Source organism: Ambystoma mexicanum, chromosome 2q (genome assembly GCF_040938575.1).
Source record: "Ambystoma mexicanum isolate Mex_15411 chromosome 2q, UKY_AmexF1_1, whole genome shotgun sequence".
In the NCBI taxonomy this organism is placed as follows: domain Eukaryota; kingdom Metazoa; phylum Chordata; class Amphibia; order Caudata; family Ambystomatidae; genus Ambystoma; species Ambystoma mexicanum.
Window position 1 is genome coordinate 1,202,924,137 of NC_090924.1, and position 27,524 is coordinate 1,202,951,660.

At 44.7% G+C, this 27,524-nt stretch overlaps 1 protein-coding gene across 1 annotated transcript in view; it reads right to left on the reverse strand.

The window, feature by feature from the left end:
- DGKB (diacylglycerol kinase beta) overlaps positions 1 to 27,524 on the reverse strand; it is a 3,560,883-nt gene that overhangs the window by 3,203,579 nt on the left and 329,780 nt on the right. Inside the window, exon 3 of the mRNA XM_069648599.1 lies at positions 11,075 to 11,151. Coding sequence (XP_069504700.1) covers positions 11,075 to 11,151 — 77 coding nt within the window. The remainder of the gene's footprint in view (positions 1 to 11,074; positions 11,152 to 27,524) is intronic.

Here is a 27,524-nt window from a genome sequence, read left to right on the forward strand (position 1 = left end):
AATTCTATGAATTACCCCCAATGACATCACTGAGCAGCACCCTTGGTGATATTCCACTATTAGCAACACCACAGATTATTGTGGAAATTACCTAGCTATGTCCAGCATTTTGTGCCGGATTGTTGGCAAGTATTGGTAATTTGGTTTGGTTTTCATATCGTGGCTTTTCTATTTATCCTATATATTAAGTGGTGCAGAATCAATGAATAGCTTTAGATCTACTGGTAGAGCATTTAATGCTTCTTCTATTATTTATTTTTGTAGCACAATATCTACAAATGATCTAATCTTTATTGGTATAAGCTATTATTTGAAATAGAGGTAGAGGAACTCTTTATAGAGCACAGATTTCAGTGTTATGGCTATAATTTGCCTTTTACGGTGCATCCAGTGTTACTGTAGTGTTACTGTAGGGCACACAATAGTTTGATGGTCACATGCATGATTTGCTGATGTGGAAAAATATCTCAGTGTGGCAGACCTGGCCCTGGCCCCGGCAACCACACGTCCATGGACAACCAATTATCTAGTTGTAAACAATCACAGGGCCAGAGGCGACCAAAGATACAGTTGTAAACAGTCACAGGGCCTGAAGTGACCAAAGAGGTCATTTTAAACAATAACAGGGCAATAGGGATCCCAAGACAACGTTTTTTATTTAAATCACAGGCGGGCAATCGACTGCCAAACATGCAGTTCAAAATGGAAGAAGAACAAGAAGAAGAAATATCTCTACATGCAAGATTGTTTGTGAATGTGGTAGGAAAGTTAGGGCACAATATGTGGTCCTAGGACCTACTTGGTTCTGATATGGCTAGACAGACATTGCAGTTTTCATAGAGGCCCTTTGATGGACGCCATGAGATGAGATACCTAGAGAAGAGTATTTAGGGTGATACACGTGGATGTCAAATCATGCGGCTGCCGGAGCATCAATGGAAGTTGGGTTGGGACAGAGTCTTGTTGGCAAGAATAGATGCCGCCGTGTGGGCTCTAGCTCCTTTGTAGCGAGAGATGCTGGCAGTCTTTAGGGCATAATGGATGTAATTTACATGTGAGAGACAGGTCAGAAGAGTGGCAATTTCTTCCAGCGTGCGCTTGTTTCTGCATCAGTAACTTGGCTTTGATCACACTGATAATCTGCCCATTCAGGCTACTGCCTGAATGGCAATGGTGGGCGGATTAGGACAGAGCATGGCCAGCAAGAATAAATGCTGCTGGGAGACCTCAAACTCCTTCAATGAACTAATTCCTGCCAGTGTTCAGAGTATGCTGGATGTGGAAATAGTGTGATAACTGCTCTGTGGAGTCGCATTTTAGTCAGCTCTGCTGTTTAGTAGATCAGTAAATTGGCCAGAGTCACATGGATACTCTGACCAATTGCACAACCGCCTGACCAGCAATGGTGTCTGGATTCGGTAAGTGTCTGATTGAGGAGAATAGATGCTGCAGTGGGAGTTCAATCTGTTTTGTGGAGTGAGCTCCTGCCAGTGTTCAGGGCACTCTAGATGTGGGTGAATTCAGGAAGATTGGTCAGTGTAGTGGCAGTTTTACCAGCTCCTAATGCTTCCCGGATCCTAACCTGGGCCTTAGTCATGTTAATACACATTCCAATGATACCACTTCAAGATCATCAATGGCCGGGAGATCTTGTAAAAGTTAGAGCTCTTAAAAATACAAGATGTTGTGGTGTCTCAAGCTGATTTGTTGAGCAAGATGCTTCCAGTTTTCAGGGGATGCTGTATGTAGCAACAATGAAGGGTCAGTGACATGACATATATTGAAAATCAAAACAACTAAATTAGGATTTGGATACAATTGCAGGTCTCTCTATATGGGAGGGTTTCTCTTATCATGATCCCAGGAATTACTAAAACCCCTTCATTATTTCCATAATGTCCCAGTGTGGCCAAGCCACGCTATCTACACTAAATTGTTATCACGTTATATGTAGCTAAAGTGGAGTCTGCATCGCCTTTTACCAGCTGGAACCTACTAGCATGTTATTTCTATCATGGTAGCATGGCAGCTACAATAAAGAAGCTGTACTTCAGGATGGAAGAGACACACTTCGCAGATACACTGAGGATGACATGTTTGGGCAATTCCATACAAAGAGTTTCATAAGGGCTGCGGTACATCCTTTTATTTATTTATTTTTTTACTTTTGTAACACGTACAAAAGGGCATTGAGGCGCTGTTGCAGGATAGTTTCTTAGTTACAGGATGATTGCTTAGCTCATGGTTACAGTGAGTGTGTAGCCTAGCAGTACAAGTTAGTAGCATGCATACATAGGTGGTTACAGGTTTGGTGCAAAATACATTAATAATGAAGATTGCATTGCATAGAGAGTAGAAACATGCAGCCTAAGTAGGAACAATGGGACCAATAGGCCTCATTTGTACAAGCAACATAGTTTGCATCACTTTCTTGAAGACAATATGTGACTCAATACTTCTAATGTGAGGTGGTAGAGTGTTCCAGTGGGTCGCAGCCGTGACGGGGAAACTGGAAACTCCTGCTCGGATCCTCCTGGTCTTAGGAGTAGAGATTCGGTTGGTGTAAGCCATTCTTGTGGGTCTGACTGTGATAGGTGTGGCTATTCTTTGAGAGAGGTAAAGGCGGGCACTGTTGTGGACACATTTGTGCATAAGGGCGTGAGTCTTAAAGATGATCTGCTCTTTGACAGGGAGCCAGTGTACCTGCTTCCTAGTCTCAGAAATATGGTCCCTTTTGGAAATGCCGATGGCATCCCTGAGGGCATTATTTTGGACGGTTTGGAGTTTATTGATGTTTTTAGCAGACGTCCCTGCAAAGAGGGCGTTGCAATTATCCAGTTGAGTCCAATTATTGCTCTCGCTACAGTGAGGCAAATCTGTTCTGACAAAAAGGGTCTAGCTGCGTTGAGCAGTTTAGAATGGTAGGCTGCTGTAGATGCAATGGCGTTGATCTGCCTGCTGATTGAGAGGCTGAAGTCCAGGTAGACACCCAAGGTCTTGACAACTTGAGATACAGAGATTGGCATGTTGTCAATCGTGAAGGAGTTATATTGTTTGTCCAGTTTTTTGAGGGTTCCAGGTGATCCAATTAGCAGAAGTTCATTTTTTTCACTGCAGTTGAGTGTTTCCATGTTGGAATCATAGTCACCAGTGAGGGGGATGAGGGCCTGCATGTTATCAGCATAATCAGTATATGTGATGCCCAGCGCATCCAGAATGTTGAACAATAGCCTTGTGAATAAGTTGTAAAGAGTAGGTGATATGCAGTAGCCCTGTGGGCATTTTAAGTCGCTCGGGTGGGCACAGGCTGAGTAAGAGAAGACTTTCATAACCCTTTCCTGGAGGAACAAGGTGATCAAGCTGCAGCCTTAGTGGAGAAGTTGGTAGTGGAAGAGAGATGGTGGTAAAGAGTATTATGGTCCACCAAATCAAAAGTTGATGACAGATTCAGGAGCAGAAGGAAGGCTGGTTTGCCGGCATCTCTGAAATCGTCCATTTTGGTTTTTGAGGTCTAGAAGTGCGTTTTCAGTCCCGTGTCCTGGATGGAAACCTGACTGTCAGAGGCCTGTCAGAGGCCCAGCAGGTTGTTCACCTCGAGGAATTTTTGTATTTGCAGATAAGCTGCCTTGTTGAGGATTTTTAATAGAAAGGGGACCATGGTTATAGGTCTGTAATTCCCAGAGACAGTCAGGTCAAGTGCGGGTTTCTTAAGGAGAGGGCGCACCCATGCTTCCTTGAGGGCCACTGGGACATGGCCCGCAGCGAAGGAGGCATTGATGAAGGCTGTAAGGAAAGGGGCAGGGCAGGGGTCGGGGCACAGTCTTTGATGAGTTGAGCCGGACAGGCATCCCCTTTGCAGTAAGAGGGTTTAATGGATTTAAGGAGGGCAATGACTTCTTGTTCGCTCATTTCATTGAAGGTGAAGGGGGGGGAGTTATTGATTTAGACTTGCCTTTGGATCAACTGATTTGTTTGTTGGGGACCTTTAAAGATTGCCTAAAATTAAGTAAAAATGTATCTCTGTTACATTGCTTCTCACTAAGAAATGCATATTGATGCATATTGATTATATCTCTGGCTCAATATGGCTTTATGATTTACTGTGGAACAATGACTGTGAATAGACATTTTGACATTAATTACCTTCGAAGCAATGACTAAGAAACATATGGATATCCCTGCATTGTAGATGATTTCCTGAACTTAATGGAGTCCCAACGTGGAAATGCTATATCACTTAATAGCTAACACTACTACTTTTTTATATTCTTATTTGGTAGGTGGTGTTATTGTTAACTGCAATTACTCTCAATAAAGTGTCAATAAATGACACACACACTAAAGCCAGCAGAGTCTTAGAGCTTTCTAATCACTGTGTACACCAAGAGGCTCTCATCTGTATACAGGTACCTCAAGTGCCCTTGACACAAATGAACTAAAATGTATACCTGGCTGCAGAACCACACTTCTTTCAACCTGCATGCACCAACTCAATAGCTGAGATAGTTTACATGTTCTGTCTGTCCATACTAAGTACACCCACCTCACCTTTTTTTCAATTTCCCATAGCTGCATGGGACCATGCAAAAGGTGGTAATGTGTGTCATAATATCCAATAAAATACTATAACTTGGCATATCATAATATAGCATAACATAGGCTGTAGACACAATATTGCACATCCCTGCAAATCAAAAGAGCATGTGTAGGATATTTATCCAAGGAATTTAAATTTAACAAGGATTGGTTAAGACAAATCACTGTTAACCAACAAATTACATAAAATGTTCTTTAGTTATAATTCTACTGCATTACATAGTGGTGCGATTTAGGTGAGACTAGCTCCATTAACAAGTGAAGCATCCTTCCTTCAGTTAAAAGTTGGAGACTGAATCAATAAAGCTATCCTTAAACCCATGACCGCGGTTCTTATGAGATAGTGCCTCCACTCTTTAAAATCAACCTTGATGGGTACCATTTATTTGGCATTCACTGAACAATAATTTTCCACTTCACTGAACTTTTTCATGCAATACTCCACAGGGACTCAATTTGAGGTTATTGTTATTTGGCTAATACAGCAGAATTGATGAAGTAGCATTTCACAAAACAAATACATGACTCTTCTGGATACTTGTCCCAGGCTAATTTAACCACCTCACACAGAGCAGGCTGTTCATTGGATGGAGGATCTCTGAGAACTTCAGAAGCAATCTTCAAAATAACTTTGTGAAGACTAGATACCATTGCACATACTAAACCAGAGACGGAAATGGACACTACTGTGATTGTTTTTTCAAATCGATATAGGTGCACTTCAGAGTAAGAATGAAACCCAAAATCTCTATCCAACTGATGTGAAAGAAGCACTTTGGTAGCTTTGCGAACAGTGAATGTCGCTATCAAAGATGTTGGAGGATAGGATGAACATGTGTTTATTTAATGAGTTTTCAAATAATCTATATCTTGACTCCCTGATAAACGTGTCTCATGTAACATGCTCTCCATAAATTCAAACTGAAATACATATATGGGTGCTTCACTTGGCTTAGCAGAATTGGTATCAGAGGTAGAGGATATTCATTTTCAATGATCATCTAATTAAGAGATTGTAACCTCTGAGATGTGAAATCCCCTGCTGCAGGTGACTTGGAATGCCTAATAAATCCACTGCAGGTAGAAAGGTAGAAGCACACAAAATATATGCATAGAAAATGAAGAAGATACGTTTTCTATAGAGATATAACAAAGCAATCACTAAGATGCATTAAATTGAGTTATTACACAGTGAATTAAAAACAGTCTTGCACCTGCAGTGCTCTATATATGATTGTGAATGGATATACGTTATTTCCAATGCCCATGAACATTTTTTATATATACAATAGGCCCTGCTATTTGTGCCTGGTGTGGTGGTTATTTGGTACCTACTAGCCTTATGCAATATTAATAATAATAATAATAATAATAATAATAATAATAATAATAATAATAATAATAAGATGCATAGATTTCAAGAAAAATAATCAACCGTCAATATTAGTATCAACAATGTTTATTTACAATTGTATACATATGTAGAATGCATTTGGTCTTGTAAAAGCAACACTTTCTAATTATAGGTGTATAATTATATACAATGCATTTGTTTCTGTCACAGCCGACATTTAAAATATGTGCAAATACTCTGGTTTCCACTTTGACAAGGCTTTATCAAGGCTAACTAACTAAGCCGATCCTAGTATAGGAATTTGTCTATTCATTCATGGACATTACATGGGCATGAACATTCACTGTATTATATCATAAGATAACATTATAGCTGTATGATGTTTAACTTTGAGCTATGTGATGTGTAATGTAACAATACATTATAGTGAGTGACCTGAAAGGACAGCCAGCCAGCCAGCAAATCAGGACTGGTTACATGCAGAGACTCCTAGAGACAAAGGACAGGGGAGTTTTGGGAACCTCCCTCACTTCCTGCCCTTCCAGACACACCGGAGCCAGAGGCAGGTTTCGTGACTGAAGCCTGCCAAAGGCAAAATTAACAAAGGGCACAAACCTGGCTTGGTATGCAGAGTAAAACCAAAGAAAGACCTCACAAACAGAAAATGGTGAAAAAAGAAGACCGGGCCATTTTGACAAAATGGTCACCCATGGGTGCTGTACTGCAGCTGAGGATTCAGCCTGCCGTAGAAAAGCACAATGGTAGGAAAATTAAACCACTGCCACAAGCCATTTAAAGTAGTGAGGTTAACATAACATTGTATAAAGGAGTAGGTAGGATAAGGGGCTACTAAGTAACCCTGGTACTCCACATAAGATGGTGTGTGCTGGACCTACAAAGAGAAAAGGGTAAGTAAAGTCAATTTCACTTTACTTTTCTTGGGAACGGTAGTTCACAAAAGAAAAGGTATTTAAACCTTATGAGAAATCTAAATGATTTCTCTGTTACACTGCACTAAAGGTGCTGTGCCTCACCATACAAAAAGTAGATGCTATGGGGTTTGTCAGACTCCAAAAACAAAGGAAACACATAATCCAAATCAGGTCAATACACACAAAAGTGAGAAAAAGGTCCCACTCACTCCAGCTTTAAAATTAAGACGTCCTAAAGTCCAGAAAAATAGCTGTGGGTCTCTAGGGTTGAAGGGAATTAGCACAGAAATGAGAATTTTACACCATTTTAGTAATCGGACGAGGAAGAGGCAACTAGGAGTTATGCACACCAACGTACAGATACACCACTCTGGTACTGAGAGGAAAAAGCAGGCATCAGAGGCATACTACTACAAAGATCACGCATGTCTCGCTAGTAAGCCTAACTATAGTCAGGCAATTGAAAGAGAGGGCTCAAACCTGCAGCTCACTAACAAGCTAGAGGTGTATAAAAGATAGGAGGCCAAGAGAGTTGAGAGAGGGAGAAAAGGCAAGACACTGCTTGGAGCTGTCCTATGCAGAGCTGCTGTATGACAAGCACCTTAATACCGGGGATCGCATAAGCTTGCAGTTAGGATTGCTATGTCATGGGAACAGGAGTTTTCTGGAGCAACTGCAAGGCAAGAGAAGGAAGCCTGCTAAAGGGCCGGCCTTCTATCGAAAAGGTAGAGCATTCGTTCTCCCATGGTACTGCAAGAGCACAGAGTGTCTCTGGTGCATAGGAGGAAACCCTTGGGCCAGTAAAGTAAATTTGTGGCCAGCGTGATATGCGGGAAGCCTCCTGAGGAAGCATGTGAGCTTCAGAGACCAGGAAACCTGGTGGGAAACTGAACTCGAGTGCTGTGAAGGAAACATTGATTGTTAAAGTACACTTTGTCCCTCATTACAAGTATAGTGGTCTGGAAATAAGTATGCTAGTAGCAGCGTACTGGGACCCTTTCCAGACCACCATACTACAACGTTGTTGGTAGGGGCCATGGGTCACCCTGTAGGCCTGACTGGCTGGGTTTTCAGGCCCCTACCAGCATGGTTGACACGGAAGCACTGGCGCCATGTCTACTAATGGTGCAAGTGCTTCTGTGACAACTGTGCCGGTAGGAACCTGAAAACCAGTGCTTCCATGTCCCCATTTCCATGTAGTCCTATGGGACTTCATGGAAATGGGGAGTAACTGTTACCTCTGCCACTTGTGTTATCCCATGGCACTGGGGTATCAGGCAGCGGTACTGCTATTATGGGGTTGCCTGAAACCCACCACCTACCGGCTGGGTTTTCCAGCAACCCCCTAATGAGGGCCATTGTATAAGAGTGGTCTCTTGTGCCTGAAAGAAGCAGAACACGTCTTTGAAAGTATCTGTCTGAACCGTTCATTGACTAAACAATTAAGTAAAGTGCTAAGGTGATCAAGTGTGTTGAGAAATGAAAACTAACCGTTTGTAAAGGTTCTGATGTGAGAAAGGGACATTTCCATTTCATAAAGAAGAGGACTTCTTTTGCCCAACTTTATAAAGTGCATAAGCGTATTAAAACACCAAACTGAATCAAAGCAAAACAGATGTTTTTTTGAATACTAGATTGAATGCAAGTAAAACAAAGGGAAGTAAAACTATAACTTTTGAATTTTGAACCTACTTAATCTAAGTTGAAACTGAACAAGAGTAAAATAGTAATTCATTGAATATTGAATGGAATAAAACCAAGTCAAGTATAAGTGAGCTACTAAAGAAAAGAAGTACTTCTGTTATGAGCTGTTTTCAACGTGGGGAAGGGTACCCCAGTGCTTCTGCAGTGAACAATTTTAAACTTTGCAAAGCGAACCCCCGTGCTTCTGTTGTGATCTGTTTTGAACTTGGGGAAGAGAGCTCCAGTGCTTCTGTTGTGAACTACCTTAAACTTGGGGAAGGGAAGCCCGGTTCTCAATCAGACTATTTCCTTTTTAGTCAACAGAGAATAATTGTGAGACTTTGTTGTGGAACTGTTTATACTTAGAAAAGGGGGCTAAAAAGGATCTGCGACCTGGAAGATGCTCATAACTTTGGGTCAAACACTGCGTCCTTTTTGGTTGCTGGCATCCCTACACATTGTATAGATTTAGTTGTGAGATCAAGTAAAGGTTTTGGACATCGACAAATTCACAGATTCTTCAGTTGAACTCATTGATTCAGGGGCTCCTTATTTATCTTTTGTCTGTGTCCTTCTTCATGATGTCTTTACAATTGGCAGAGAAGTTTAGGAGAACCCCCAGGTGGAGGGTATTAAGGTTGGGGACTGAGAATTCAAACTGGGGATTCATGTAGAACGATGTCCTGTTGTATATAAGGAACCACTTATCTCTGTATCATCAGTGTGCGCTGTGTTTGATGAATAGCACTAAATCCATTCTGTTCCCCTTTGATGAGGTGGGTGTTAGGGATACTGGAATACTTGAGCAGTTGGGGATGGAGGTGAAATTAGAGAATGTTTTCTACTTAGGTGTCATTGTTACCAGCACGTGGAGTGAGCTATGTTTAGCCAACTATCCACTGTTACTCCAGACGCTGTATAAAGAGATATTAAGTTGGGGAACACTCACTATGTCATGGATGGGGTGCCTCAATGCTTTAAAGGATCTTATGCCTGTTCCAAATGCTCCCAATATTGGTACAGGAAGCACTATTCAGGGAGGCCAAGGGGTGTATGTATTGATTTCTGTGGCAGGGGAAGCAACTGCATGTGGCCCACAACACCCTGGTTCTGCCCAAGGAGTGGGGTAGTGGGGTTCCTGGAACTCCACACATATTAAAAGGCATCTGAGTGGAGGGTGCTGGTTCCTCACTTGAGGGAAGAGGTGGATAAACAGTGGATTTCCATGAAAGTGTACAATTGCGACCAGCAGCAGCGGGGGAGTGGTTGTGTGTCCCGAGAGAGTACATACCATGCAGGAAAATGGAACATCCTATTTTGGAGGATATCTGGAATATATGTCGCAAGGGACCTGGGATGCCTGAAATCATGGCTATCGCCCATGAGTCCTTTGTGGGTGCTGGGGATAAGGTAGGAGATTCTCGACTTGGAAAGATACCAGAGATGATGTGAAGCTGGAAAGGGAGCTTACTCAGATGGAAAAATTCCTGGACACAAAAATTCAGGGTTGAAGGGTTGGTTTCCCTATTATATGCCTTGCTGATTGAAGCAACTATGGGTGGAACAGAGGGGCTCGGGGCCAAGTGGTAAAGACGCCTAGGTTGAGTGATAGACAATAGAATGTGGCACAAGTTGTGTGTCAGAGCATTTGAGACGCTGATAGCATACCAGTATGAGCTCCATGGCATTATATTGTTCCACAGAGGCCAATATGATCCGGTCCGCATTTCAATCATCTTTGCAGGGATGAATCCATATTGTTGGCAAAATATTTTAGAGCAGGCCATGTACTGTCACATGTGGTGTTCATACGACAGAGTGCAGGTGTACTGGTTGGAGGTGGTAGGATGGATAAATGAGGATGAGGGGATATCCCAGCCTCCCTATCCCATGCAGTGCTTTTAGGTCCAGAGGACACCGATAGGGAGTTGAAGGTTTACAGTGCATGGCACATTTCTTATTTTCGGCAGCTAGAGTATGCCTAGCAACTCAATGGAAAACAAAACAGCTGCCCAGACTGGTGGAGTGGTAGTCAAAGGCTAAAGATATATATTTGATGGAAAGGATCACAACGGCCATCCATGGAGGGAGCACAGACATGAAAATGGGTTGGTTGGGGCTTTGCAATAAGTACATGAAGTTGTGAGGAGCTTTCCTGGATGGAGGATATGTCGTTCCGTGGAGCCAGAATGTGAAAGGAGGTAGCAACTAACTCTGTCCCTCTTGTTGATCTCATCGGAATCAGGGGGTATACTGCCATAGGTGAGGGCTCTTAGCCGCATGGACATTTTGTTGAACTTTATCTTACACAGTGCAGGGTTCCCGTTGGAAGTTGTTTGAGAGGTTGCTGCAGAGAAGGGGAGGTACAAAAAAAGGAAGATAATGTGGTATTTACTAGCTCCGGAGAAGATGTTTTTGTTTCTTCCTTGCTGTGTTTAAAATAAAAAAAATGACATTTTAAAACAAAAATAACTTCAACAAAATGAATATGGAAAACAGAAAATATTACCTCTTCAGGGTTGTATTTAGCTAAAACACCATTACCATGGAACTCTTCCAGAACATCTTTAAGTTTCTTCGTAGAATCTGAAAAAACAACAGAAGGGTACTGATATTTATATGTACATATAAACATATGAACATTTTACATATGTAGTTCAAAATCCTCCATTGAAATCTGTCAAAGTGTGAATGAAAAATGTGTTCCAAATAAGTGAAAATGAAACACGCATTGGCAATGCCAAATAACTTGGGCTTTGAAAAATGCAAGCATGTTACCCTATTCAGATATATGTAATATTATGACATGTATATATTATATTTTTACACTAAGGGTTACAATGCAAATAATATCATGATACTGTTAGTCTTAAAGATATCTGTACAAACCACAGCAATAAGAACATGCTAATACTACTCTATACCAAAGAGAAAAAAATGAGACACAGTAAGTACTAATTTGTCTTTTTGCTATATTTCTATATTGCCCAGAAATCAAGTCACTAGAGACATTTAGTTAGAAGTTATATTGCACCAGAAACTGCTAGATAGGTGCAATCAACACCTCATCTTTTGAACATGCAAAACAAGGTGGGTATCCCTCTACCAGCATGAACACAGCCCATTGACCTGTTCTTGGGTAGATGGCCCCTGGGAGAGACTCTACCAAGTCCTTGTTGATTCCCAGACCCCCCCTTTGTTTTGCATATTAAGTAACTTTGTGTCTAACCTAAGTTACCAGGGGAATCCAGAGGTGGACCCCTTGCTCATTGTTCTTACAGAGGCACAGCTCCAACTCACTGATGAGGCCCGACTAGACCGAAATACGTGTCTGGGGTTGCTGTTGTGTTGCACTGCCCCTGGGCAGGTCAAAGACTGATATGCAGGGATATTTCGCCTCTGTGAAAGGGACAGTGAGCTAAAGACTTGGTTGAGACTCTCCCAGGGGACATCCACCCAAGGACAGAAAAAAATGCTTTTAGTGCCCCGGTCATGCAGATATTGCTTTGCTCGGGCCTACAACTATGGGCCCCAGGGCATTACCTGAGTAGGAAATGCCCCCGCTGCTCGGGTCATATTGCTTAACTAAATTACACAACTGAACAACCTTGGAAACAAGAAGCCAGCAGCTCTCAGATTCCTTTACCTTGAGGCAGTAAACTGCTCATGAGGGTAAAAAGTGGCACTATCCCAATGTGTTCAATTTCTGTTTTTGTGACTGTGTCAATATATTGGGGGCTTAAAAATGCAATTTTTGCCCTTTTATTTCAAGGTATATTTCTATTTTCCATGGTCGCATGATTAATATATACCATAATGTATTCTTGTTAGGATAGCTTTGCAAGTTTCACTTGGCTGGTGAAACATTGAGTTTTGTGGGATGTATTGACCCACTTTTGCACTGCTATGCTGCATCACTCTGTTATGATGGTGCCAGAAACAGCAAAATGGCCGCAAAACCCTTGTGTGCGCCAAAATCCCTGAAAATCACACTTTTCCACGCACAAAAAGATGGCTGCCCAATCTGCCAAGCATGCTGTCGGTGGTGGAACAGAACTCTCACTACTGAAATGTGTCACTGGGCTCCACAACAATTGAAAGTGGAGTGCAGAAGGAAAAAGCAGTGCTTTGCTAAATGAAACTTTTTCTTTGTTGCTGAAACTTCCGAATGTCGGTACAAAACACCTTTCAAAAAATGCGAAATTCTTACTGGGTGCTACAATTCACTTAGTTATGAAATCATTGTGAACTTACAAGGTCCTGAAAGGCTGAAAGCATAGAGAGATGTTCACAGCAAAAGTGGCCTGCCTGTGGATCTGTCAAAAATCTCTGTGCAGCAGAGGGCTGCTGTGATGACAGCTGTCAGGGGCCTGCCTGATTAAACTTGAAAATCAAAAGTTTGCAATCTAAGAGGCCTGTTGCTGATAGTAACCCATATTGTAATTGTTTGATCCCATGGTTTAAAATCTTGAATGAGAATTCTAGCTTTATTTATACAACAAGTTTGTTTTGTGCTAAGGAAAAGGCCTCAGGATTTAACAATTAATTTAAACCTGGCTGAAGCTGCAGAACTTGAATAACAGGTTTTTCTCACAGAAGGAAGGTCTTTCCCCAAAGCAGGAATTCACGCAGAGGTGTTAATTACAGGGTAGGAAAGAACCTGGTCTACAGAGGCAAAAGGAACAATGACAAGCTGCAGCTCAGGAAATTCGAAGTGTGAAAACAGTCGTAAATGGCCTCTGCAAGGAACAAACTTGGGGGATGGCTCCTGGGCTTCCAGGGAGAGACCAAGGGGTCGAGCCAAACAACCATTTGTTGCTTAACAAGGACAAAGAACACATTTAAAAAAGACTGATAACTTTCTATTTAAAATTGTAAACAATATAAAAATAACAGAGTTGTTAATCTATTTTCTGGCGGCACGGGTGAAGAGGGGCCAGAACAGTGTGACATGTTCTAGACAGCAATGGCAAGAAATGTGATTTTACGCAAAATGTATTTCTGCTAGAATTGTGAAACTTTATACCCTTATTCCCATGTTGAACACGCACACTTGCAGACATGTGCTTAAAAATTGGACATTATGTTCATAGAGAAAAGGGCAAAATTCTGTGAAAAGAGGAGACAAGATCCCACAGCTATGGGGTTTTGAGGAATAGCTGCTATGTAAAATATGTAATCTGTATGTGTGATTTTTATAGAGGTTGCACATGTGGAAATATGTATTGTGCCAAAAGTAGATTTTGTGTTCCTGGGGCTAGGGTTGGATTCTCAGCCTCACAAAATTGCACCATAAAGATGACACTATGTTTCTCTCCTCCTATCAAAGCAGAGAGTAGACTGTGACCCAATCACCTTTCAAAGGGGCAAGCTTAGGCTAGACTGGCCCACACACCCCCTTTATGATGTCATTTCATAGCATAAATAGAGACAGCTCAGCACACATAAAGACAGACAGATTCACTCACTATCCCGTTGCTGGCGGAGCACCCTGCTGCTGAACACTACATATTCCTTGCTCCAGACTCGAGAAACTTGGCAAAGCAAAAGGCCTATTGCATAACTGAACCATTCTCAGCTAGGCCTCAAATTCCAGAACAGAACACCACAAGCCTAAGGGGAAGCACCATAATACAGCCGGGCTGTGCTGTTACTGCTTGCCTGCTTAAAAGAAATAACCTCAGAACCAAGAAGGGCAGATCAATCCAGTCCTGCACCGTGCTGTGATCAGAGTGCCTTGCTGACCCTGTCCAGTCCTGTGCCGTGCTGTGACCAAAAAGTCTAGCTGACCCTGACCAGTCCGATGTGCCCAGCCGTCTGTCCTAACCCAGATCTAATTCCCCGACCAGAATTGAAGGTCCCATTTAAAAACATATCCAGTGAGTATAAATAGGAAGAATTGTGTCACTAGCATATGTACTTTGCATAGTCTTAGTCCTATCTTAGACCCATCCTATCTTGTATTCAGACCCTGTATTTTTAGGAGCATCTGTGCATTGTCTGAACCCTCTCTCCAAACCATCCTATCTCTCCTCAAGAACTAGAACTGTTAAAACTATCTTTGCGCTGATCCTTTTCTCTTCTGAAGAAGGTGAGGTCCTTACAGGCAGTCACCCTGATCAAGTGACTGTGTTCCTGTGTGATATTCATTTTTTTCATAGTCATCCTCTAGTGTGAGCAACCCATTTGTCATTTTAAAAGTGCGCTCCTGTTTTCCATTCATGCGCCTATCTTGAAAAATGACCTCCACTAAAACGTCTGTAACTTCCTCAGTTTTTGTAATAGAAATGACATTTCAACTTCTGCTTGTAGCTAACGTCTACAGCTTTCCATCACACCCAAAACCACGTTATCACGAATATTGCACAATGAAAAGTTTGTTGCAATCCTATACCAGCGGTCAAAGCAATTTAATGGCGAAATTAAATACACTGCAAGGACGTATACGCGCTTCCCAGAAGTAATTCAACAAATCCAACAAAAATCGGACCTGCGAGAGACAAGCACACCCCTCCGAAGCAGATCCCCCTGATGCCGAGCAAAATGGTGGGCGCGAGCCCAATCAGCTGAGGAGGGGGAAGGGCAGTGCGCCCCAACGATCCAGCAACAAGGCAAGCAAGGGCGACCACCTAGAAAATCCAGGCGACACGCTGGCCAGTGGCAGTGAAGCAAGGAAGCAGGCGAGGACGGCTGGTTTGCCCAGGCCACAACGTCCGGGAAAGCAAATCCGGACAGCAGTGCAGGAGACAGCGAGACGAGCTCCGCAGTGGAGCCATGAAGGAGCACAAGACAAGCCTCAGAAGAGCAGAGAGGTGAGCCGGACACCGTGAAGGAGGGGCCCCCGTGACACCGTGTAACACAAAGAGAGGAGAGGAGCAAGAAGAGAAAAGCCGAGCCCGACAACACTGGACGCCAAAGGCAAAAGAGCAGACGCTCGGAGATGACACACGGCCGGAAGAAGAAGCCAGCGTAAAGAAGGTCAGCCTTCAAGTTGGGGGTGAGGGGGTGAGATAGATACATACATAGAACAGTCACGCACAACAGCTGGCACCCCCCACAAGCAACCACTACACAGCGGAAAGGGGCACAAAGCGGGCAAATAAATTTAGCAAAACAGCAGGCGCCCAGGAAACGCGGCACTGCCTGTATCAGGCCTATGGATCACACAGCTATCCCACTGGCAATACAAAAAAAGACTGCACCCATTAGCCCAGCTCTGGCCCCTGAACAGAGAACCAACGAGGAAGAGAAGCGACACCCCAACCCCCACGCGAACCAAGAAAGCAAAAGGGAGAACATAAGCAGGCACACAGAAAGCAACACAAACAAGCCAAAAGGTAAGGTGGTGGGAAATAAAACACGGTGAACAACATATAGGTGCTCCCCAACAGTAAGGACCACAATGCACTGGGAGCCACAAGCCCGGAAGCAAAAGACAAAATACCCCAGCCACAACGAACCACAAGCCAATCAAAGACAAGGCAGATTGAGACTACTGAACCATACAAACTAGCCACAAGTAACAACATCCACCCGACTGAGACAAAAGCTTGGACGGGACAACCACCAACCCAACTGAGGAACACCACCAGCGAAACACCTACGCCCAGATTACCAGAGCTACACTGCAACCACGACACAATGCTAATATGTCATCCTCCAGAAACAAGGGGAAGGCAACCATAATGGACTTGTTTTCCGTCACCAAGCCCCACAATGCGCCACAAACTGGGGGCACCAGAACAGAAACACAGAAAGCAGCGGATGAGGTGACCAAAGACGGTCAAGTACAGGAAGCTATAGCTGCGCTCAGAACATTCATAGATACAAAAATAGAGGAGGTTAAAACGACATGCAGCTAATGCGCCAGGATGCCCGCAACCTGGCGGAAAGAGTAACCAATGCAGAGATGACCCTCCAAGAAACCTCAGAGAACACAATAGACCTACAAAACAGGGTAAAGGAGCTAGAATGGAAAGTGAAAACACTAGAAGCCAGATCGGAGGACGCAGAAGGACATGCACGATGTAGCAATATACAAATACTAGGGGTGGCCGAAGGTACAGAAGGCCCAAACCCGATGAGCTCTGTTGAATCACTCATACAACAAGAAATCGGAGCAAGCCACCTGACACAAGGCTTCACATTAGAAAGGGCCCACAGATCACTCCAGAAGAGACCACCCCCAGGCTCATACCCCTGACCGATAATTGCTAAAATACTCAACTTCCAAGACAGGGAGACCATCCTCAAATACTCCAGAGAAGGAGGTATAATAGAAAGAGGCAACTCCAAAATCACCATTTATCCGTCTTACACGCCAGCAGTACAAAAAACGAGAAACTCCTTTGTACCAATTAAAGCTAGGTTCAGAAAACTAAACCTGAAATACATGTTGTCCTACCCATCTAGACTGAAGGTGATACATAAAGGCCGAGCAATATTCCTTGAAACACCATCAGCGGCCACCAAGTGGATGGAACATAATAACCTAGCGGACGACAAGGAAGAGATCACAGGAACACAAGGAACAGCATAAAGTTGAGAGAAGACCACTGGAACAACAAGATAAAATAAGAAGGCTGAGGACATGCTTGGCTCCCCCGACTGAGCACAAAGACCCAACCCATGAACAAAATAGTGCAGGCCCGTTGCCAGCACGATCCCACTTGCGCCCGAAACCCAGAATGGGACTAGACAGCGCAAAGGCGCCTGAGCGTCGCATACCGATTGCAGAAGCTGGGCACAACAGTTCAACCCATGTTAATAGTTACGTTTGTTATACTGTCAATATGCTACAAACAAATGGAGAGAAAGTTGCCTTAAAACCCAGAACTAACAGAAAGAAGGATGCAACTTACAAGAAAGAAAAGAGCACGATCGGTGAGACCAGAGACACCATTCCAACCACTGGGGAGCGAAGCAGACAAGGGCAGATATCTGGTGATATCTGGTGACTCCAATGTGATAGAACAAACTAAAGTATGCATTGTGAACTCCTATTTCCCCAAACACGGCATACCAGCCTATCTCATACAAATATGCTCCAGAATTAGGCACCATAGAGAAGGCCTCTTCATATGGGGGGGGGAATTCAACTGTGTAAGAGATGGGGCCCTAGACAGGTCTGAACCACCACAACACCCAACAAACACAACCACACAGGCCCTGAACACAACGGTTGACCACTTTGACTTGGTGGATGTATGGCGGACACTACACCCCACCGACAGATACTACTAACACTACTCATCCCCCCACAAGCTACATACCAGGATAGACTACCTGTTCATTGATAGGGATCAAATGCCACAAGTAGAACTAGCACAATACCTAAGCAGATCAATATCAGATCACTCCCCCCTAATCATGCAGTGGGAAACCAAAGGACCCAGACCTCCCATCCCGCTATGGCATAAGCCTGCAGACACACTCCAAGATCAAGCATTCAAAGAGGAACTTGGGGAAAAATTTGCTGAATTTGTGCAAATTAATACAGGTAGTGTGAACAGATGGGCCACGATATGGGAAGCACTGAAAGTAGTGACACCCGGGGAGGTAATCACAAGGGGCTGGGGGGGGTTCGGAAACAACTAAAAAAGAACTCGAGGCCAAAGAAGAAGAACAGTTAGAAACCAACGCCCAGATCACTACTGAGACAGAATCAAAACTAAAGTCCATCAGAGATAGCTGCCAGGAGACGTGAAGTAGACTATCCAAATTCGACTACACAACTCGTACCATCTGGGCACATAAAGAAGTGGACAAACCAAGCAGGCTATTGTCATGGCGCTGCAAGCGAGAACACCCAAAGCACCCTCCACAAACAATAAAAGTCCCAGCAGGAACACTACACAGGACACAACGATCGATCAACGATACCTTTGCTGCTTTCTACTCTGAACTATACGCCCACAGCAACAAGGTGCCAGAAAAAGACATTAGAGACACTCTCGAGGAAATAGGACTACCCAAACTCAGCAAAGAACAGTGAGAAACACTGGAGGAAACAATCACCATTGAAGATGTAATGGAGGCCATCAGATCCCTAGCCACATGTCAGACCCCTGGTAGAGACAGCCTACCGCCACAATTCTACAAGACATACAAGCCGACCTGGTTCCACTACTACATGAGGTATACATGGAAGCATATGAGTTGGGGATTATGCCGGAGACCATGAGGGAAACGCTGATAGTCCCGATACTAAAGCCAAACAACCCTCCTGAGGAATACAATTCCTATCGCCCACTGGCGATGCAAAATTACGACAGCAAAATTCTAACAGACATACTAGCCAAGCGATTGGCAAAAGTGGTAGGGACCCTTGTACACGAAGACCAAAATGGATTTGTCACTGGCCATAACACAACAGCTAACCTGCGCCGACTACAGCATGTTATGGCACAAACATCAGACAGCAAGGAACAAATGGCAATATATCACTAGACGCAATCAAGGCATTCGATTCCAGATACTGGGAGTGGGTGCTGGAGGTACTGAGAGAGTTTGGGTTTGGACCAAGCTTTGTAAAATGGGGCAAAGTACAATACAACTCACCCATGGCAAGAGTGAAGACTGGGAAAGTGGTGCCAAAGAAATGGGAACTGCAAGGAGGCACCAGACAGGGCTGCCCGTTATCGCCCATGCTATACATCCTGGGGCGAGAGCCCAACGCCAAATACTTCAGAAAACAGCTCTTTGACACTGGGATAAAGGTTGGAGGCACAACACAACATTATATCCCTCTACACTGATGATGTCCTCCTATACCTGAGCAATCCCCACACTAATGCACCGATAATCCTGGAGATACTAGATAACTATGCAAACTACTCGGTAATACAGTTCAGCAAGAGGAAGTCATGCACATTCCCACTAGCAAGCTTATGTGGGAAGGATGCAGCAGAACTACCAGAGGTAGGAATCGAGTGGCAAGCTGAAATGTTCAGATATTTGGGGGTTAACGTCAAACGTACACCGGAGTTTACACACAAATCAAACACAGTGGCTGTCAAAAACAGCCTACGTAAATCAATGAGGTTCTGGTCCAAGCTACCACTGTCCATAATGGACAGAGCTGCGATCACTAAAATGATTATACTCCTGAGGTTCCTATACCAATTCCAAAATGTATGCTATTACACCAAGCCATCCTTCTTCAGAAAGCTAGAGTCATTACTCAGAGACTTCCTATGGGGTGGGGCGCGACACAAACTACCACTAGAAATACTGACACTGCCGCACAAGGAAGGAGGGATGCAACTGCCGGACTTCCAGAAATATTACCTGGCAGCACAACTCAGCCATGTAACAAGATGGCTATCAGACAAAGTCACAACTGAAACCAATTATCTCCAGCAACTGATAGCACCGGCACACCTCCAAGAAATACTATGGAATCCACTAACTGGCCCAACAGACACAACCATGATAGAAATCCTGGGCAGACAGATATGGGACAGAACCAAATCACTACTACACCTGCAACACCCCTACTCGCCCGAAAACCCAATGCTAGCTGATGTATGCAAGACGCCTACTGACATACCTGTAATGAGAAAGTGGGAAACGGTTGGACTATACACCTGGGGAGACATGTTTGAGGATGGGGTCTTCAGAGACTTTGATACACTACATGAACATGAGGGCCTGGAAAAGGGGCAATTCTTGTGGGACCAGTGGATCAAACACACTGCCAAAAGAAAAAGGGACACATGGCCAGTAGAACCGGCACCGTCCCCCATCCTGGAAGAAATGTACAATCTAAGCAATGGCTGGATGCCAGTGTCCAGAATATATGCCCAATTAGCAGACAGGCCCAATCCTCACAGTGCCACACTGAAAGAAAGATGGGAAAAAGACTTAGAGATCACGCTATCTGAGAAAGAATGGGAAAGGGCACTGATGCAGCTAAAAGAATTGTCCAGGAACACGAGATTTAGACTAATCCAATTAAACATCCTCTACAGGACCTACATGACACCTCTCAGAATTGCAAGCTTCAGCAAACAGATCCAGGCGAAGTGCAACAACGAGGAAGCTGGCATAATGCACATGTTCTGGTGCTGCCCCAAAATACAGTGCTTCTGGGCAAAAATAGAAAGAACCCGTAGGAAAGCGGGAGTGAACAGATATGACTGGTCTCCAGAAGAGTGCCTACTGGGCACGTACCCCAGACCAAGCAAGAATAAACACATAGCGAGACTAATGGACCTAGTGTGCATACTAGCAAAAAGGGCAATAGCAATGGCATGGAAAACACACGGAGGACCACAATACGAGCCATGGTACAAGGAGCTAGAGAGATGGGCCGAAGCAGAGACCAAGGCCTGGGAAGAAGGGACCAAAGGGACTGAGGAGGACATAAGCGCCACATTTGAATCATGGAAAGCCCTAATAAGAGACTTGCTCACCTCAAAAGACGACAAGCCCCCCTGAAAAAAACACAGAAACAATTAAAAAATAAGCTACTACATGAAGAAAAAAACGGAACGACCACCCGGAATAGCCATGCCCGAAATACCCACTTTCGCGCCTTGAAACACTTGTGTATAGGCACGTTACAAATGCCATATCATATCATATCATACCCATGCAAACAACAGAACCCCTACACCAAATGAACTACAAAAGACATGAACTCACTCCAGTAGAAAAAAGACAGACCTGTTATACGTTGTTTATTGTTTGTTTATGGTTTAATAATTGCTAGTAATTATATCAATGTCACATGATATAAAACGAACACAGAATTGCAATAACCCATCCTGTATGTATGTATGACAACAAATACAACAAATGCAAATAAAATAAAATAGAGGCTTACCTGTACCTCCACATTGGAGTAATACAGGAAAAATATGCCAAAAGCCTAGATCTGGCAAAGAGGCAAGTACAATCCCTAGAGAAAACCAAAACTGATCTGGACTCTGCAGAGAAAAGGCTACAAAAGAGCCAAGATTCTGGGAGAGAAACCAGACAGTACCTGACAAAAGTAAAGGAAGATCTGGATCTCCTGCAACAAGAGAAGGCAGAGCAAGATACCAAATTACTGACACTGCAAAAAGAGTGTCAAGAAAGGTTGGATTCTCTACAACAGAGCCAACAAAAGCTGGAGCAGAAATTAAATTATAATAGAGTCTGCGCAGGCCAGATAGTTGCTCTAACAAGTCAGATTGATGAACTAAACGAGGAAAATAATAAATTAATAGTGAAGGATCTCCACACTCAAACAGATTTTCATGAGGCGCGCCAGAAATGATATGCCATTAGGAAACAAAGGGATGACCTGGTTGAGCAGAGGGGAACTCTATGTCAAGAGAGGGAAGCCCTATGCCAGGAAGTCAGCCAATTAAAAACCAAGCTAGAAGAAAATCACATGGCCCTTCAGGGCTGGGTGATCTCAAAATGGACTAAGAAACGCTGTTAGAGCATAGCAGGATGGTGGAAGATGCTCTGGCAAAGAATAATCAGGCCAGTAAGGACCAAACTCTGGAGGTGAGTCTCCTGCAGCAAAAATTGGCCCAATACTCCGAATCCAGATAGGAAGCACAGGGAGACACTGTGGCTCTCTGTAAAAAAAAAAAATATATGACAGGCTCCATAAACAGATAGCCATGCAGGAACAACTCATTGAGACCAGTAAGGCCTTAATAGAGGAACAGAAGGGTCAGATTCTTGCAGGGTATCAGGGAGCAGGGGCTGAACGAGTTGAGCTCAGATGGGAGAGGGAAACCCCTGAGCATAACCTCAGGAACCCTGGCATCAGGGAATTTAATCCCTTCAATTCCATGGACTCTGCCACCCCCATGTCCACTGGCTCAATGAACCAAGGGCCACGTGGATGCTAGACTTCAACCCAATGGGAAATATGGAACTAATAGGTCAGCGCCTCACAGAGATGGATGGGTGGGCATATATGTACAGGTTCCCAAGTACTAGGGCCATCTTCTCTGATCAGGGAGACTCCAGTGAGGGGAGAATCAGAGAACTGGATCCTCAGAAATATCACATACCTAGGGATAAGGCAGTAAAATTTGGTGGTGAATTCCATGAGAGTAGGCCCACTAATAGCATCCTAAAAACCTCTTCCCAACTAGGACAGTGTGGGGTCTACTCAACCAATCCAGGGAGCAAAGAAGAGTCAGAAGACTCTTCTGAGCGTCACAGATCCCAAGAGACTAGACTCCCACATTCTGCCAGCCCTTCCCAAGCTCGCAGAATCCGGGAGAGTCTAGAAGATCAGACAGCAACCTCTGGTAGCAGTGCCTCTGAGTCAGATAATGAGTGGACCAGGGTGACAAGAACTAAAAAGGCTAACAAAGTTAAGAGAGCTTTACTCAAGGATCCCCTGAAGCAAATAAAAGCTATTAGGAGCATCATCACGCCCTTCCACAAAAATGCCAAATATTCAGTTTGGGAGCACCTTGAATTATTTGAGCAGATGATGGAGACTTTCCACCTCAAGGACAGCCAAAGCAGTATTCAGTATGTAAAGTGGACATTTTCATCTGAGTACCCCAGCTTCTTTCCGGGGCTGGCGGATTCGAACCATTCTAGATGGTCCACTTATAGGGCGGCCATCCTGATACATTTTTCTATTCATAAAAACCCTCAAGAGGCCCGCAAGGCAGCCTACAACCTACAATGTGGGGAAGACCAGGCCCCACAAGAATTTGTCCAGGAATTGAAACACGCCCCATGCGCAGACCACTAGAAGGGTGCGCACTGACAGTAAGGAATTTGTGAACACCTTCTTTCATGCTCTCCATAAATACATTACGACACAGCTAGTGCGGGACTTTCATGAGAAAAGATCCTAGACTGTGTCACTGAACAAGCAATGCGCATCTATGAAGTGCAGAAGCCACTAGAAAGTAAAAATATTAGCAAAAGCCCCAAACCAACCAAGACCCCTGCTGCTGCTTAGGTGGCGGAGGTGAGGGTTGCCCCCATTTTGGATCTGGAGATGGGGTCCTAAAAATCTTCCCGCGCAGAATCCGACCAACCCCAGAGCCAGAAGGCCCTCGGGCCAATCCCAAACCAGGAGACAGGGAGGTAACCCCACAAATGGGACCCCTAACTCCCCTGACTACATCAGCCCATTCTACAAGGGCAACAGACCAATCCTGGGCTATGTGAGGACTCCCCCAGCCCAAGGGGGGGGATCCAACCAGACAGCTGGAAACCCAGGAAACTTCCCTCCTAACTTTCCCCGGGAGGGCAGTAATCCCCCAAATGCCGGACCACATTTCTTTCCAAGGGTGGAAGGGTACCCAAACTATCCTAACCAGGGGTATTATGCAAAAAGGGATAGTTACCCTTCCCGGGATCAACCCAGGGTAGACCAGAGGACCACGTACCAGCCAGAGCGGGTGTCCCAACTGGAGCGCCAGGTCCAGAACATGGCAAAGGATCTGGGTCACATGCTGAGGGCTCAACAGAACCCTCAGATGAGCATGGCAGCTCAGAACTCCTCAAATCCAGGGTATGGTGCTCCAGAACAATGACGGGGGAAGAACCCTGACAACCCACCGGTTCCCAGGGAGGAGGCACAGAGGGAAGGGGGGTGTAAAGCCTTCGAGGAAGCTTCCTTCCCCACTTGTGTAAAGCCCCTGGAAACCCAGGAACCGTAACCAAAATCTCCTGCCCCCGAATGTCTGCAACCCACGGAACAGAGGGTGGGTAGGAAAAATAAAGAACCTAAAAAGGCCCATTTTGTTGAGGAAGTGAAAATCTTCCAGTTTGAAGGAGAGGGGTCCTCAGAGGATTCTGGGAAAAGGGTCTTCTCCCTCAGGATTGGGGGAACTCCTCCCAAAGAAAAATGGGTCCCAAAGGATCCCAATCCAGACTGGGTAGATGTGGGACCAACTTAAAACCACCCATCATCACACCCCAGAATGACCAGCATAAAAATCCCCTTGTTCAAACCCTTTCTGGTGACTACCTCCAAAAGTTGGGGCAGCCCAGAATAAGAACCAGGGGAGTCCAAAACTTCCCCCATATCTAGCTGTCACCTTTTTCTTACAGGTTCCCAAAATCCCAAACAGAATCCTGCCCAAATCACCTCTCTGTCAGTATCCAAAGCAAAGAAACTAACCCACCAATTGGCCAAAAATGTGCATTATGTTTGCCCACTTGAGGAACTGGAGGGAAGATTTTATGCTGCAGTCCAAATACAGGGGCAATGTACAATTTTGGCACTGGTGGAAACTGGATCCCAAGCTACCCTTCTGTCAAAAAGGGCCTTTGATCAGCTGAATTCGGGAAGGAGGGATGAAATACCATATTCCTCTCACCCCTCTTCGTGGACAACTTCAGAACTTCGATGGGAAGGAAATTCCTGTTGAGGGGACTGCGGATTTAGACATTAAAATTGGGTGACACAAGGTGAAGCACCCGGTCATAGTTGTGACTCCAGAGGGCACACCAAGTTTACTAGGGAATGACATCCTGTGTAGATTGTCTCCCCTCATAGATTGTGTAAACAAGGTCCTCTGGACTCAGACTAACCGACCAATAAAATTGAAACAGAGTGTCAACCATGTTAGTTTAAATGGCACATGGTTGAACAAAAACCTGACAAAGTTGAATTTCACTTCCAGAATAACCAAGTCCCAGACGTGACAGTAATTGCAGTAGGACAACTGTCACGTCCTCGGTTCATGTCTCAGGCCAGGCCCCATTATCCAGAACTCACTCTCCTCCACATGTCCCCCAGGGCTCTCACAGGCAACCCGGTGCGGCTAGCGCGCTGGCAAAGCAATCGCCGCACGCTGTTCAGTCGCGCTTGCGGCCGTTTCTCCATTGGCAGTTGCCATGGAGATTAGGTAGCCGCTCAATTCCTCGTACCGGGTTGACCCGGTCACGTGACTCCAGTCATCATCACGTGACCAGGAAGTGAACGCATTTAAGCCAGGCAATACCGGTACTCCGCGCTTCACAGCTGACTTCATCGGAGACCTTGTTTGGCGAACTTTCTTGTGCTACGTACCCGGCCTCTTGAAACCTTGCTCTTGTATATCGGACTTCCTACGGATCACGTTCTGGTTACGGCGACATCGGCTCCCCAGTTTAACACGATACTTTGACCTCGGACTGCCTCACGGACTCCCTCTGGATCTTGTTCTTTGTTCTTCCTTCGGACGGCTCTCCTGGCTTTAGACCCTTCCTTGATTCTGCCAACGGACTTCTATTGGATTCCCCATATCACCTCGCTGCACGCTGGGCCAGATCTCACTGGTGACGCTTACCATCCAGTTGTGGGGATCCTCCGGTACTACACTCTCCAGGTGGAGACCGACAAACTACCTCTGGTCCTATCCGGTCCGTTGCCTGAGTGAGTCCTGGAGCCTTCCAGGTCCTGCATCCTTTCCATCCCCGGTAAGACCCTGAGGGTTCTTTTATCTATGTTGCTCGTTGTGCCCTGCTTGCTTGGATTGTAACCATTGCTTTCTTTCACAGCCGCCTTGGGGTTCCTAACACTTCGGTTCAGACGTCGGATCTTCTCCACCTGTGGCCTCAAAGGTCGCCTAGGGAGTGTATTAAGTTTCTCCCTGCGCGGCACTTGGGGACGGAGGTCTCTTATATCTCCACGACTTCCAACGCACAACAACAACAAACTGGTGATGCAGAGTCTTCTCTATTTCTGAAAATCAACCTTCCTTCCAGTCTAAGGTGGCATTCCACACTGGAAGTAAACACTCTGAAATTCTATACAAATTCACAACCAGAAAGTCCCACTCCTATAGTCCAAAAAGATTAGAAATCAGCTCAAAGCTTGGCTGATATTCAGAAAATTGGAGAGCAGTTGTTCATCCCTATTCAGTTAAATGAGGGGAAGGACTCTGTTCTCGCCCGAGTATGTGTAAACAACGGTAAGAGCTGCATCAGCGAGGCCATGTTCCGCAAACTCCCAAAAGATCCAGCCTTTCCCACATTTAAACTAGTAGACACATGGGAAATGGACCTGGAAACACCCAATTCCAAACAGCTCCTGGCTAGCAGGTGTATGCTGAAAATGTCTATAGGTAACAATAGCATAGTCTTTAATTGTTGGGTCGTGCGAGATGTCCCTGCTGCATTTTATTTAGGCAGTGACATTCTCAATTGCTTTGCCATTAGTTTGGACCTAATAAACTTCAAAGCTTGGTCCCGATTAGCGGGTAATCCCATGGACTTTGATTACCCAGACAAAGCATTTCGGTCAGCTCAACTGCTGCCATATGCAGTTGAAATTCAGATTGGAGAGGAAGTCACCATCCCAGAATGGACCTGACAATTCTCACTGGAAGTAAAAATTAAAAGAAGACAAAAAGCGTTGGGGGTAAACCAAACACCACTAGTCAACACAGAACACGACACCATTCCCACAGAGGTGATTAATAGCAACCTAAATAGTATCACTCTGGGTGCAGGCACCATTATTGGAAAGGCGGTTGATGACCGACATTTTTCCATAGATTTAGGTAACAAACTGTTAGGACCAATCCCCAAGGACTGTTTTGACAGTGATAGCGATGATGACACAACACCAGACAGGATCTTCACCCGGCACGGGGGGGAATTTCCTGGTGTACTCTTCCTGCCCTTATGGTAAGGAAGATGTGACCTGTGACTTCAGGAGGGATGAGGGGATCTTTCAAGTCCACAAGGACTGCCTTCCCCACCTGAAGACATTAGTCCAAATCAGCACTTTGACAAGGGACTTCTCCACCCAGCTGGAGGAGGCCGCTGAGATAGCCAAACCAGAAGTCTTTCCGTGCTTCAGGAAGATGGCTGAAGAGAGAGTAAACCTAGCTGATGCCTGTGAGACTCTGGAGCAAAATCAAGAATTGAAACAAGTTTTCTTAGATTTTAAAGATCTCTTTGCGGCGACTCATATGACTGTGGTTGCACCGACATCCACACAAGAACAATTCCCACGGACCCTGGCATGACTCGTGTTTGTGAAGCAA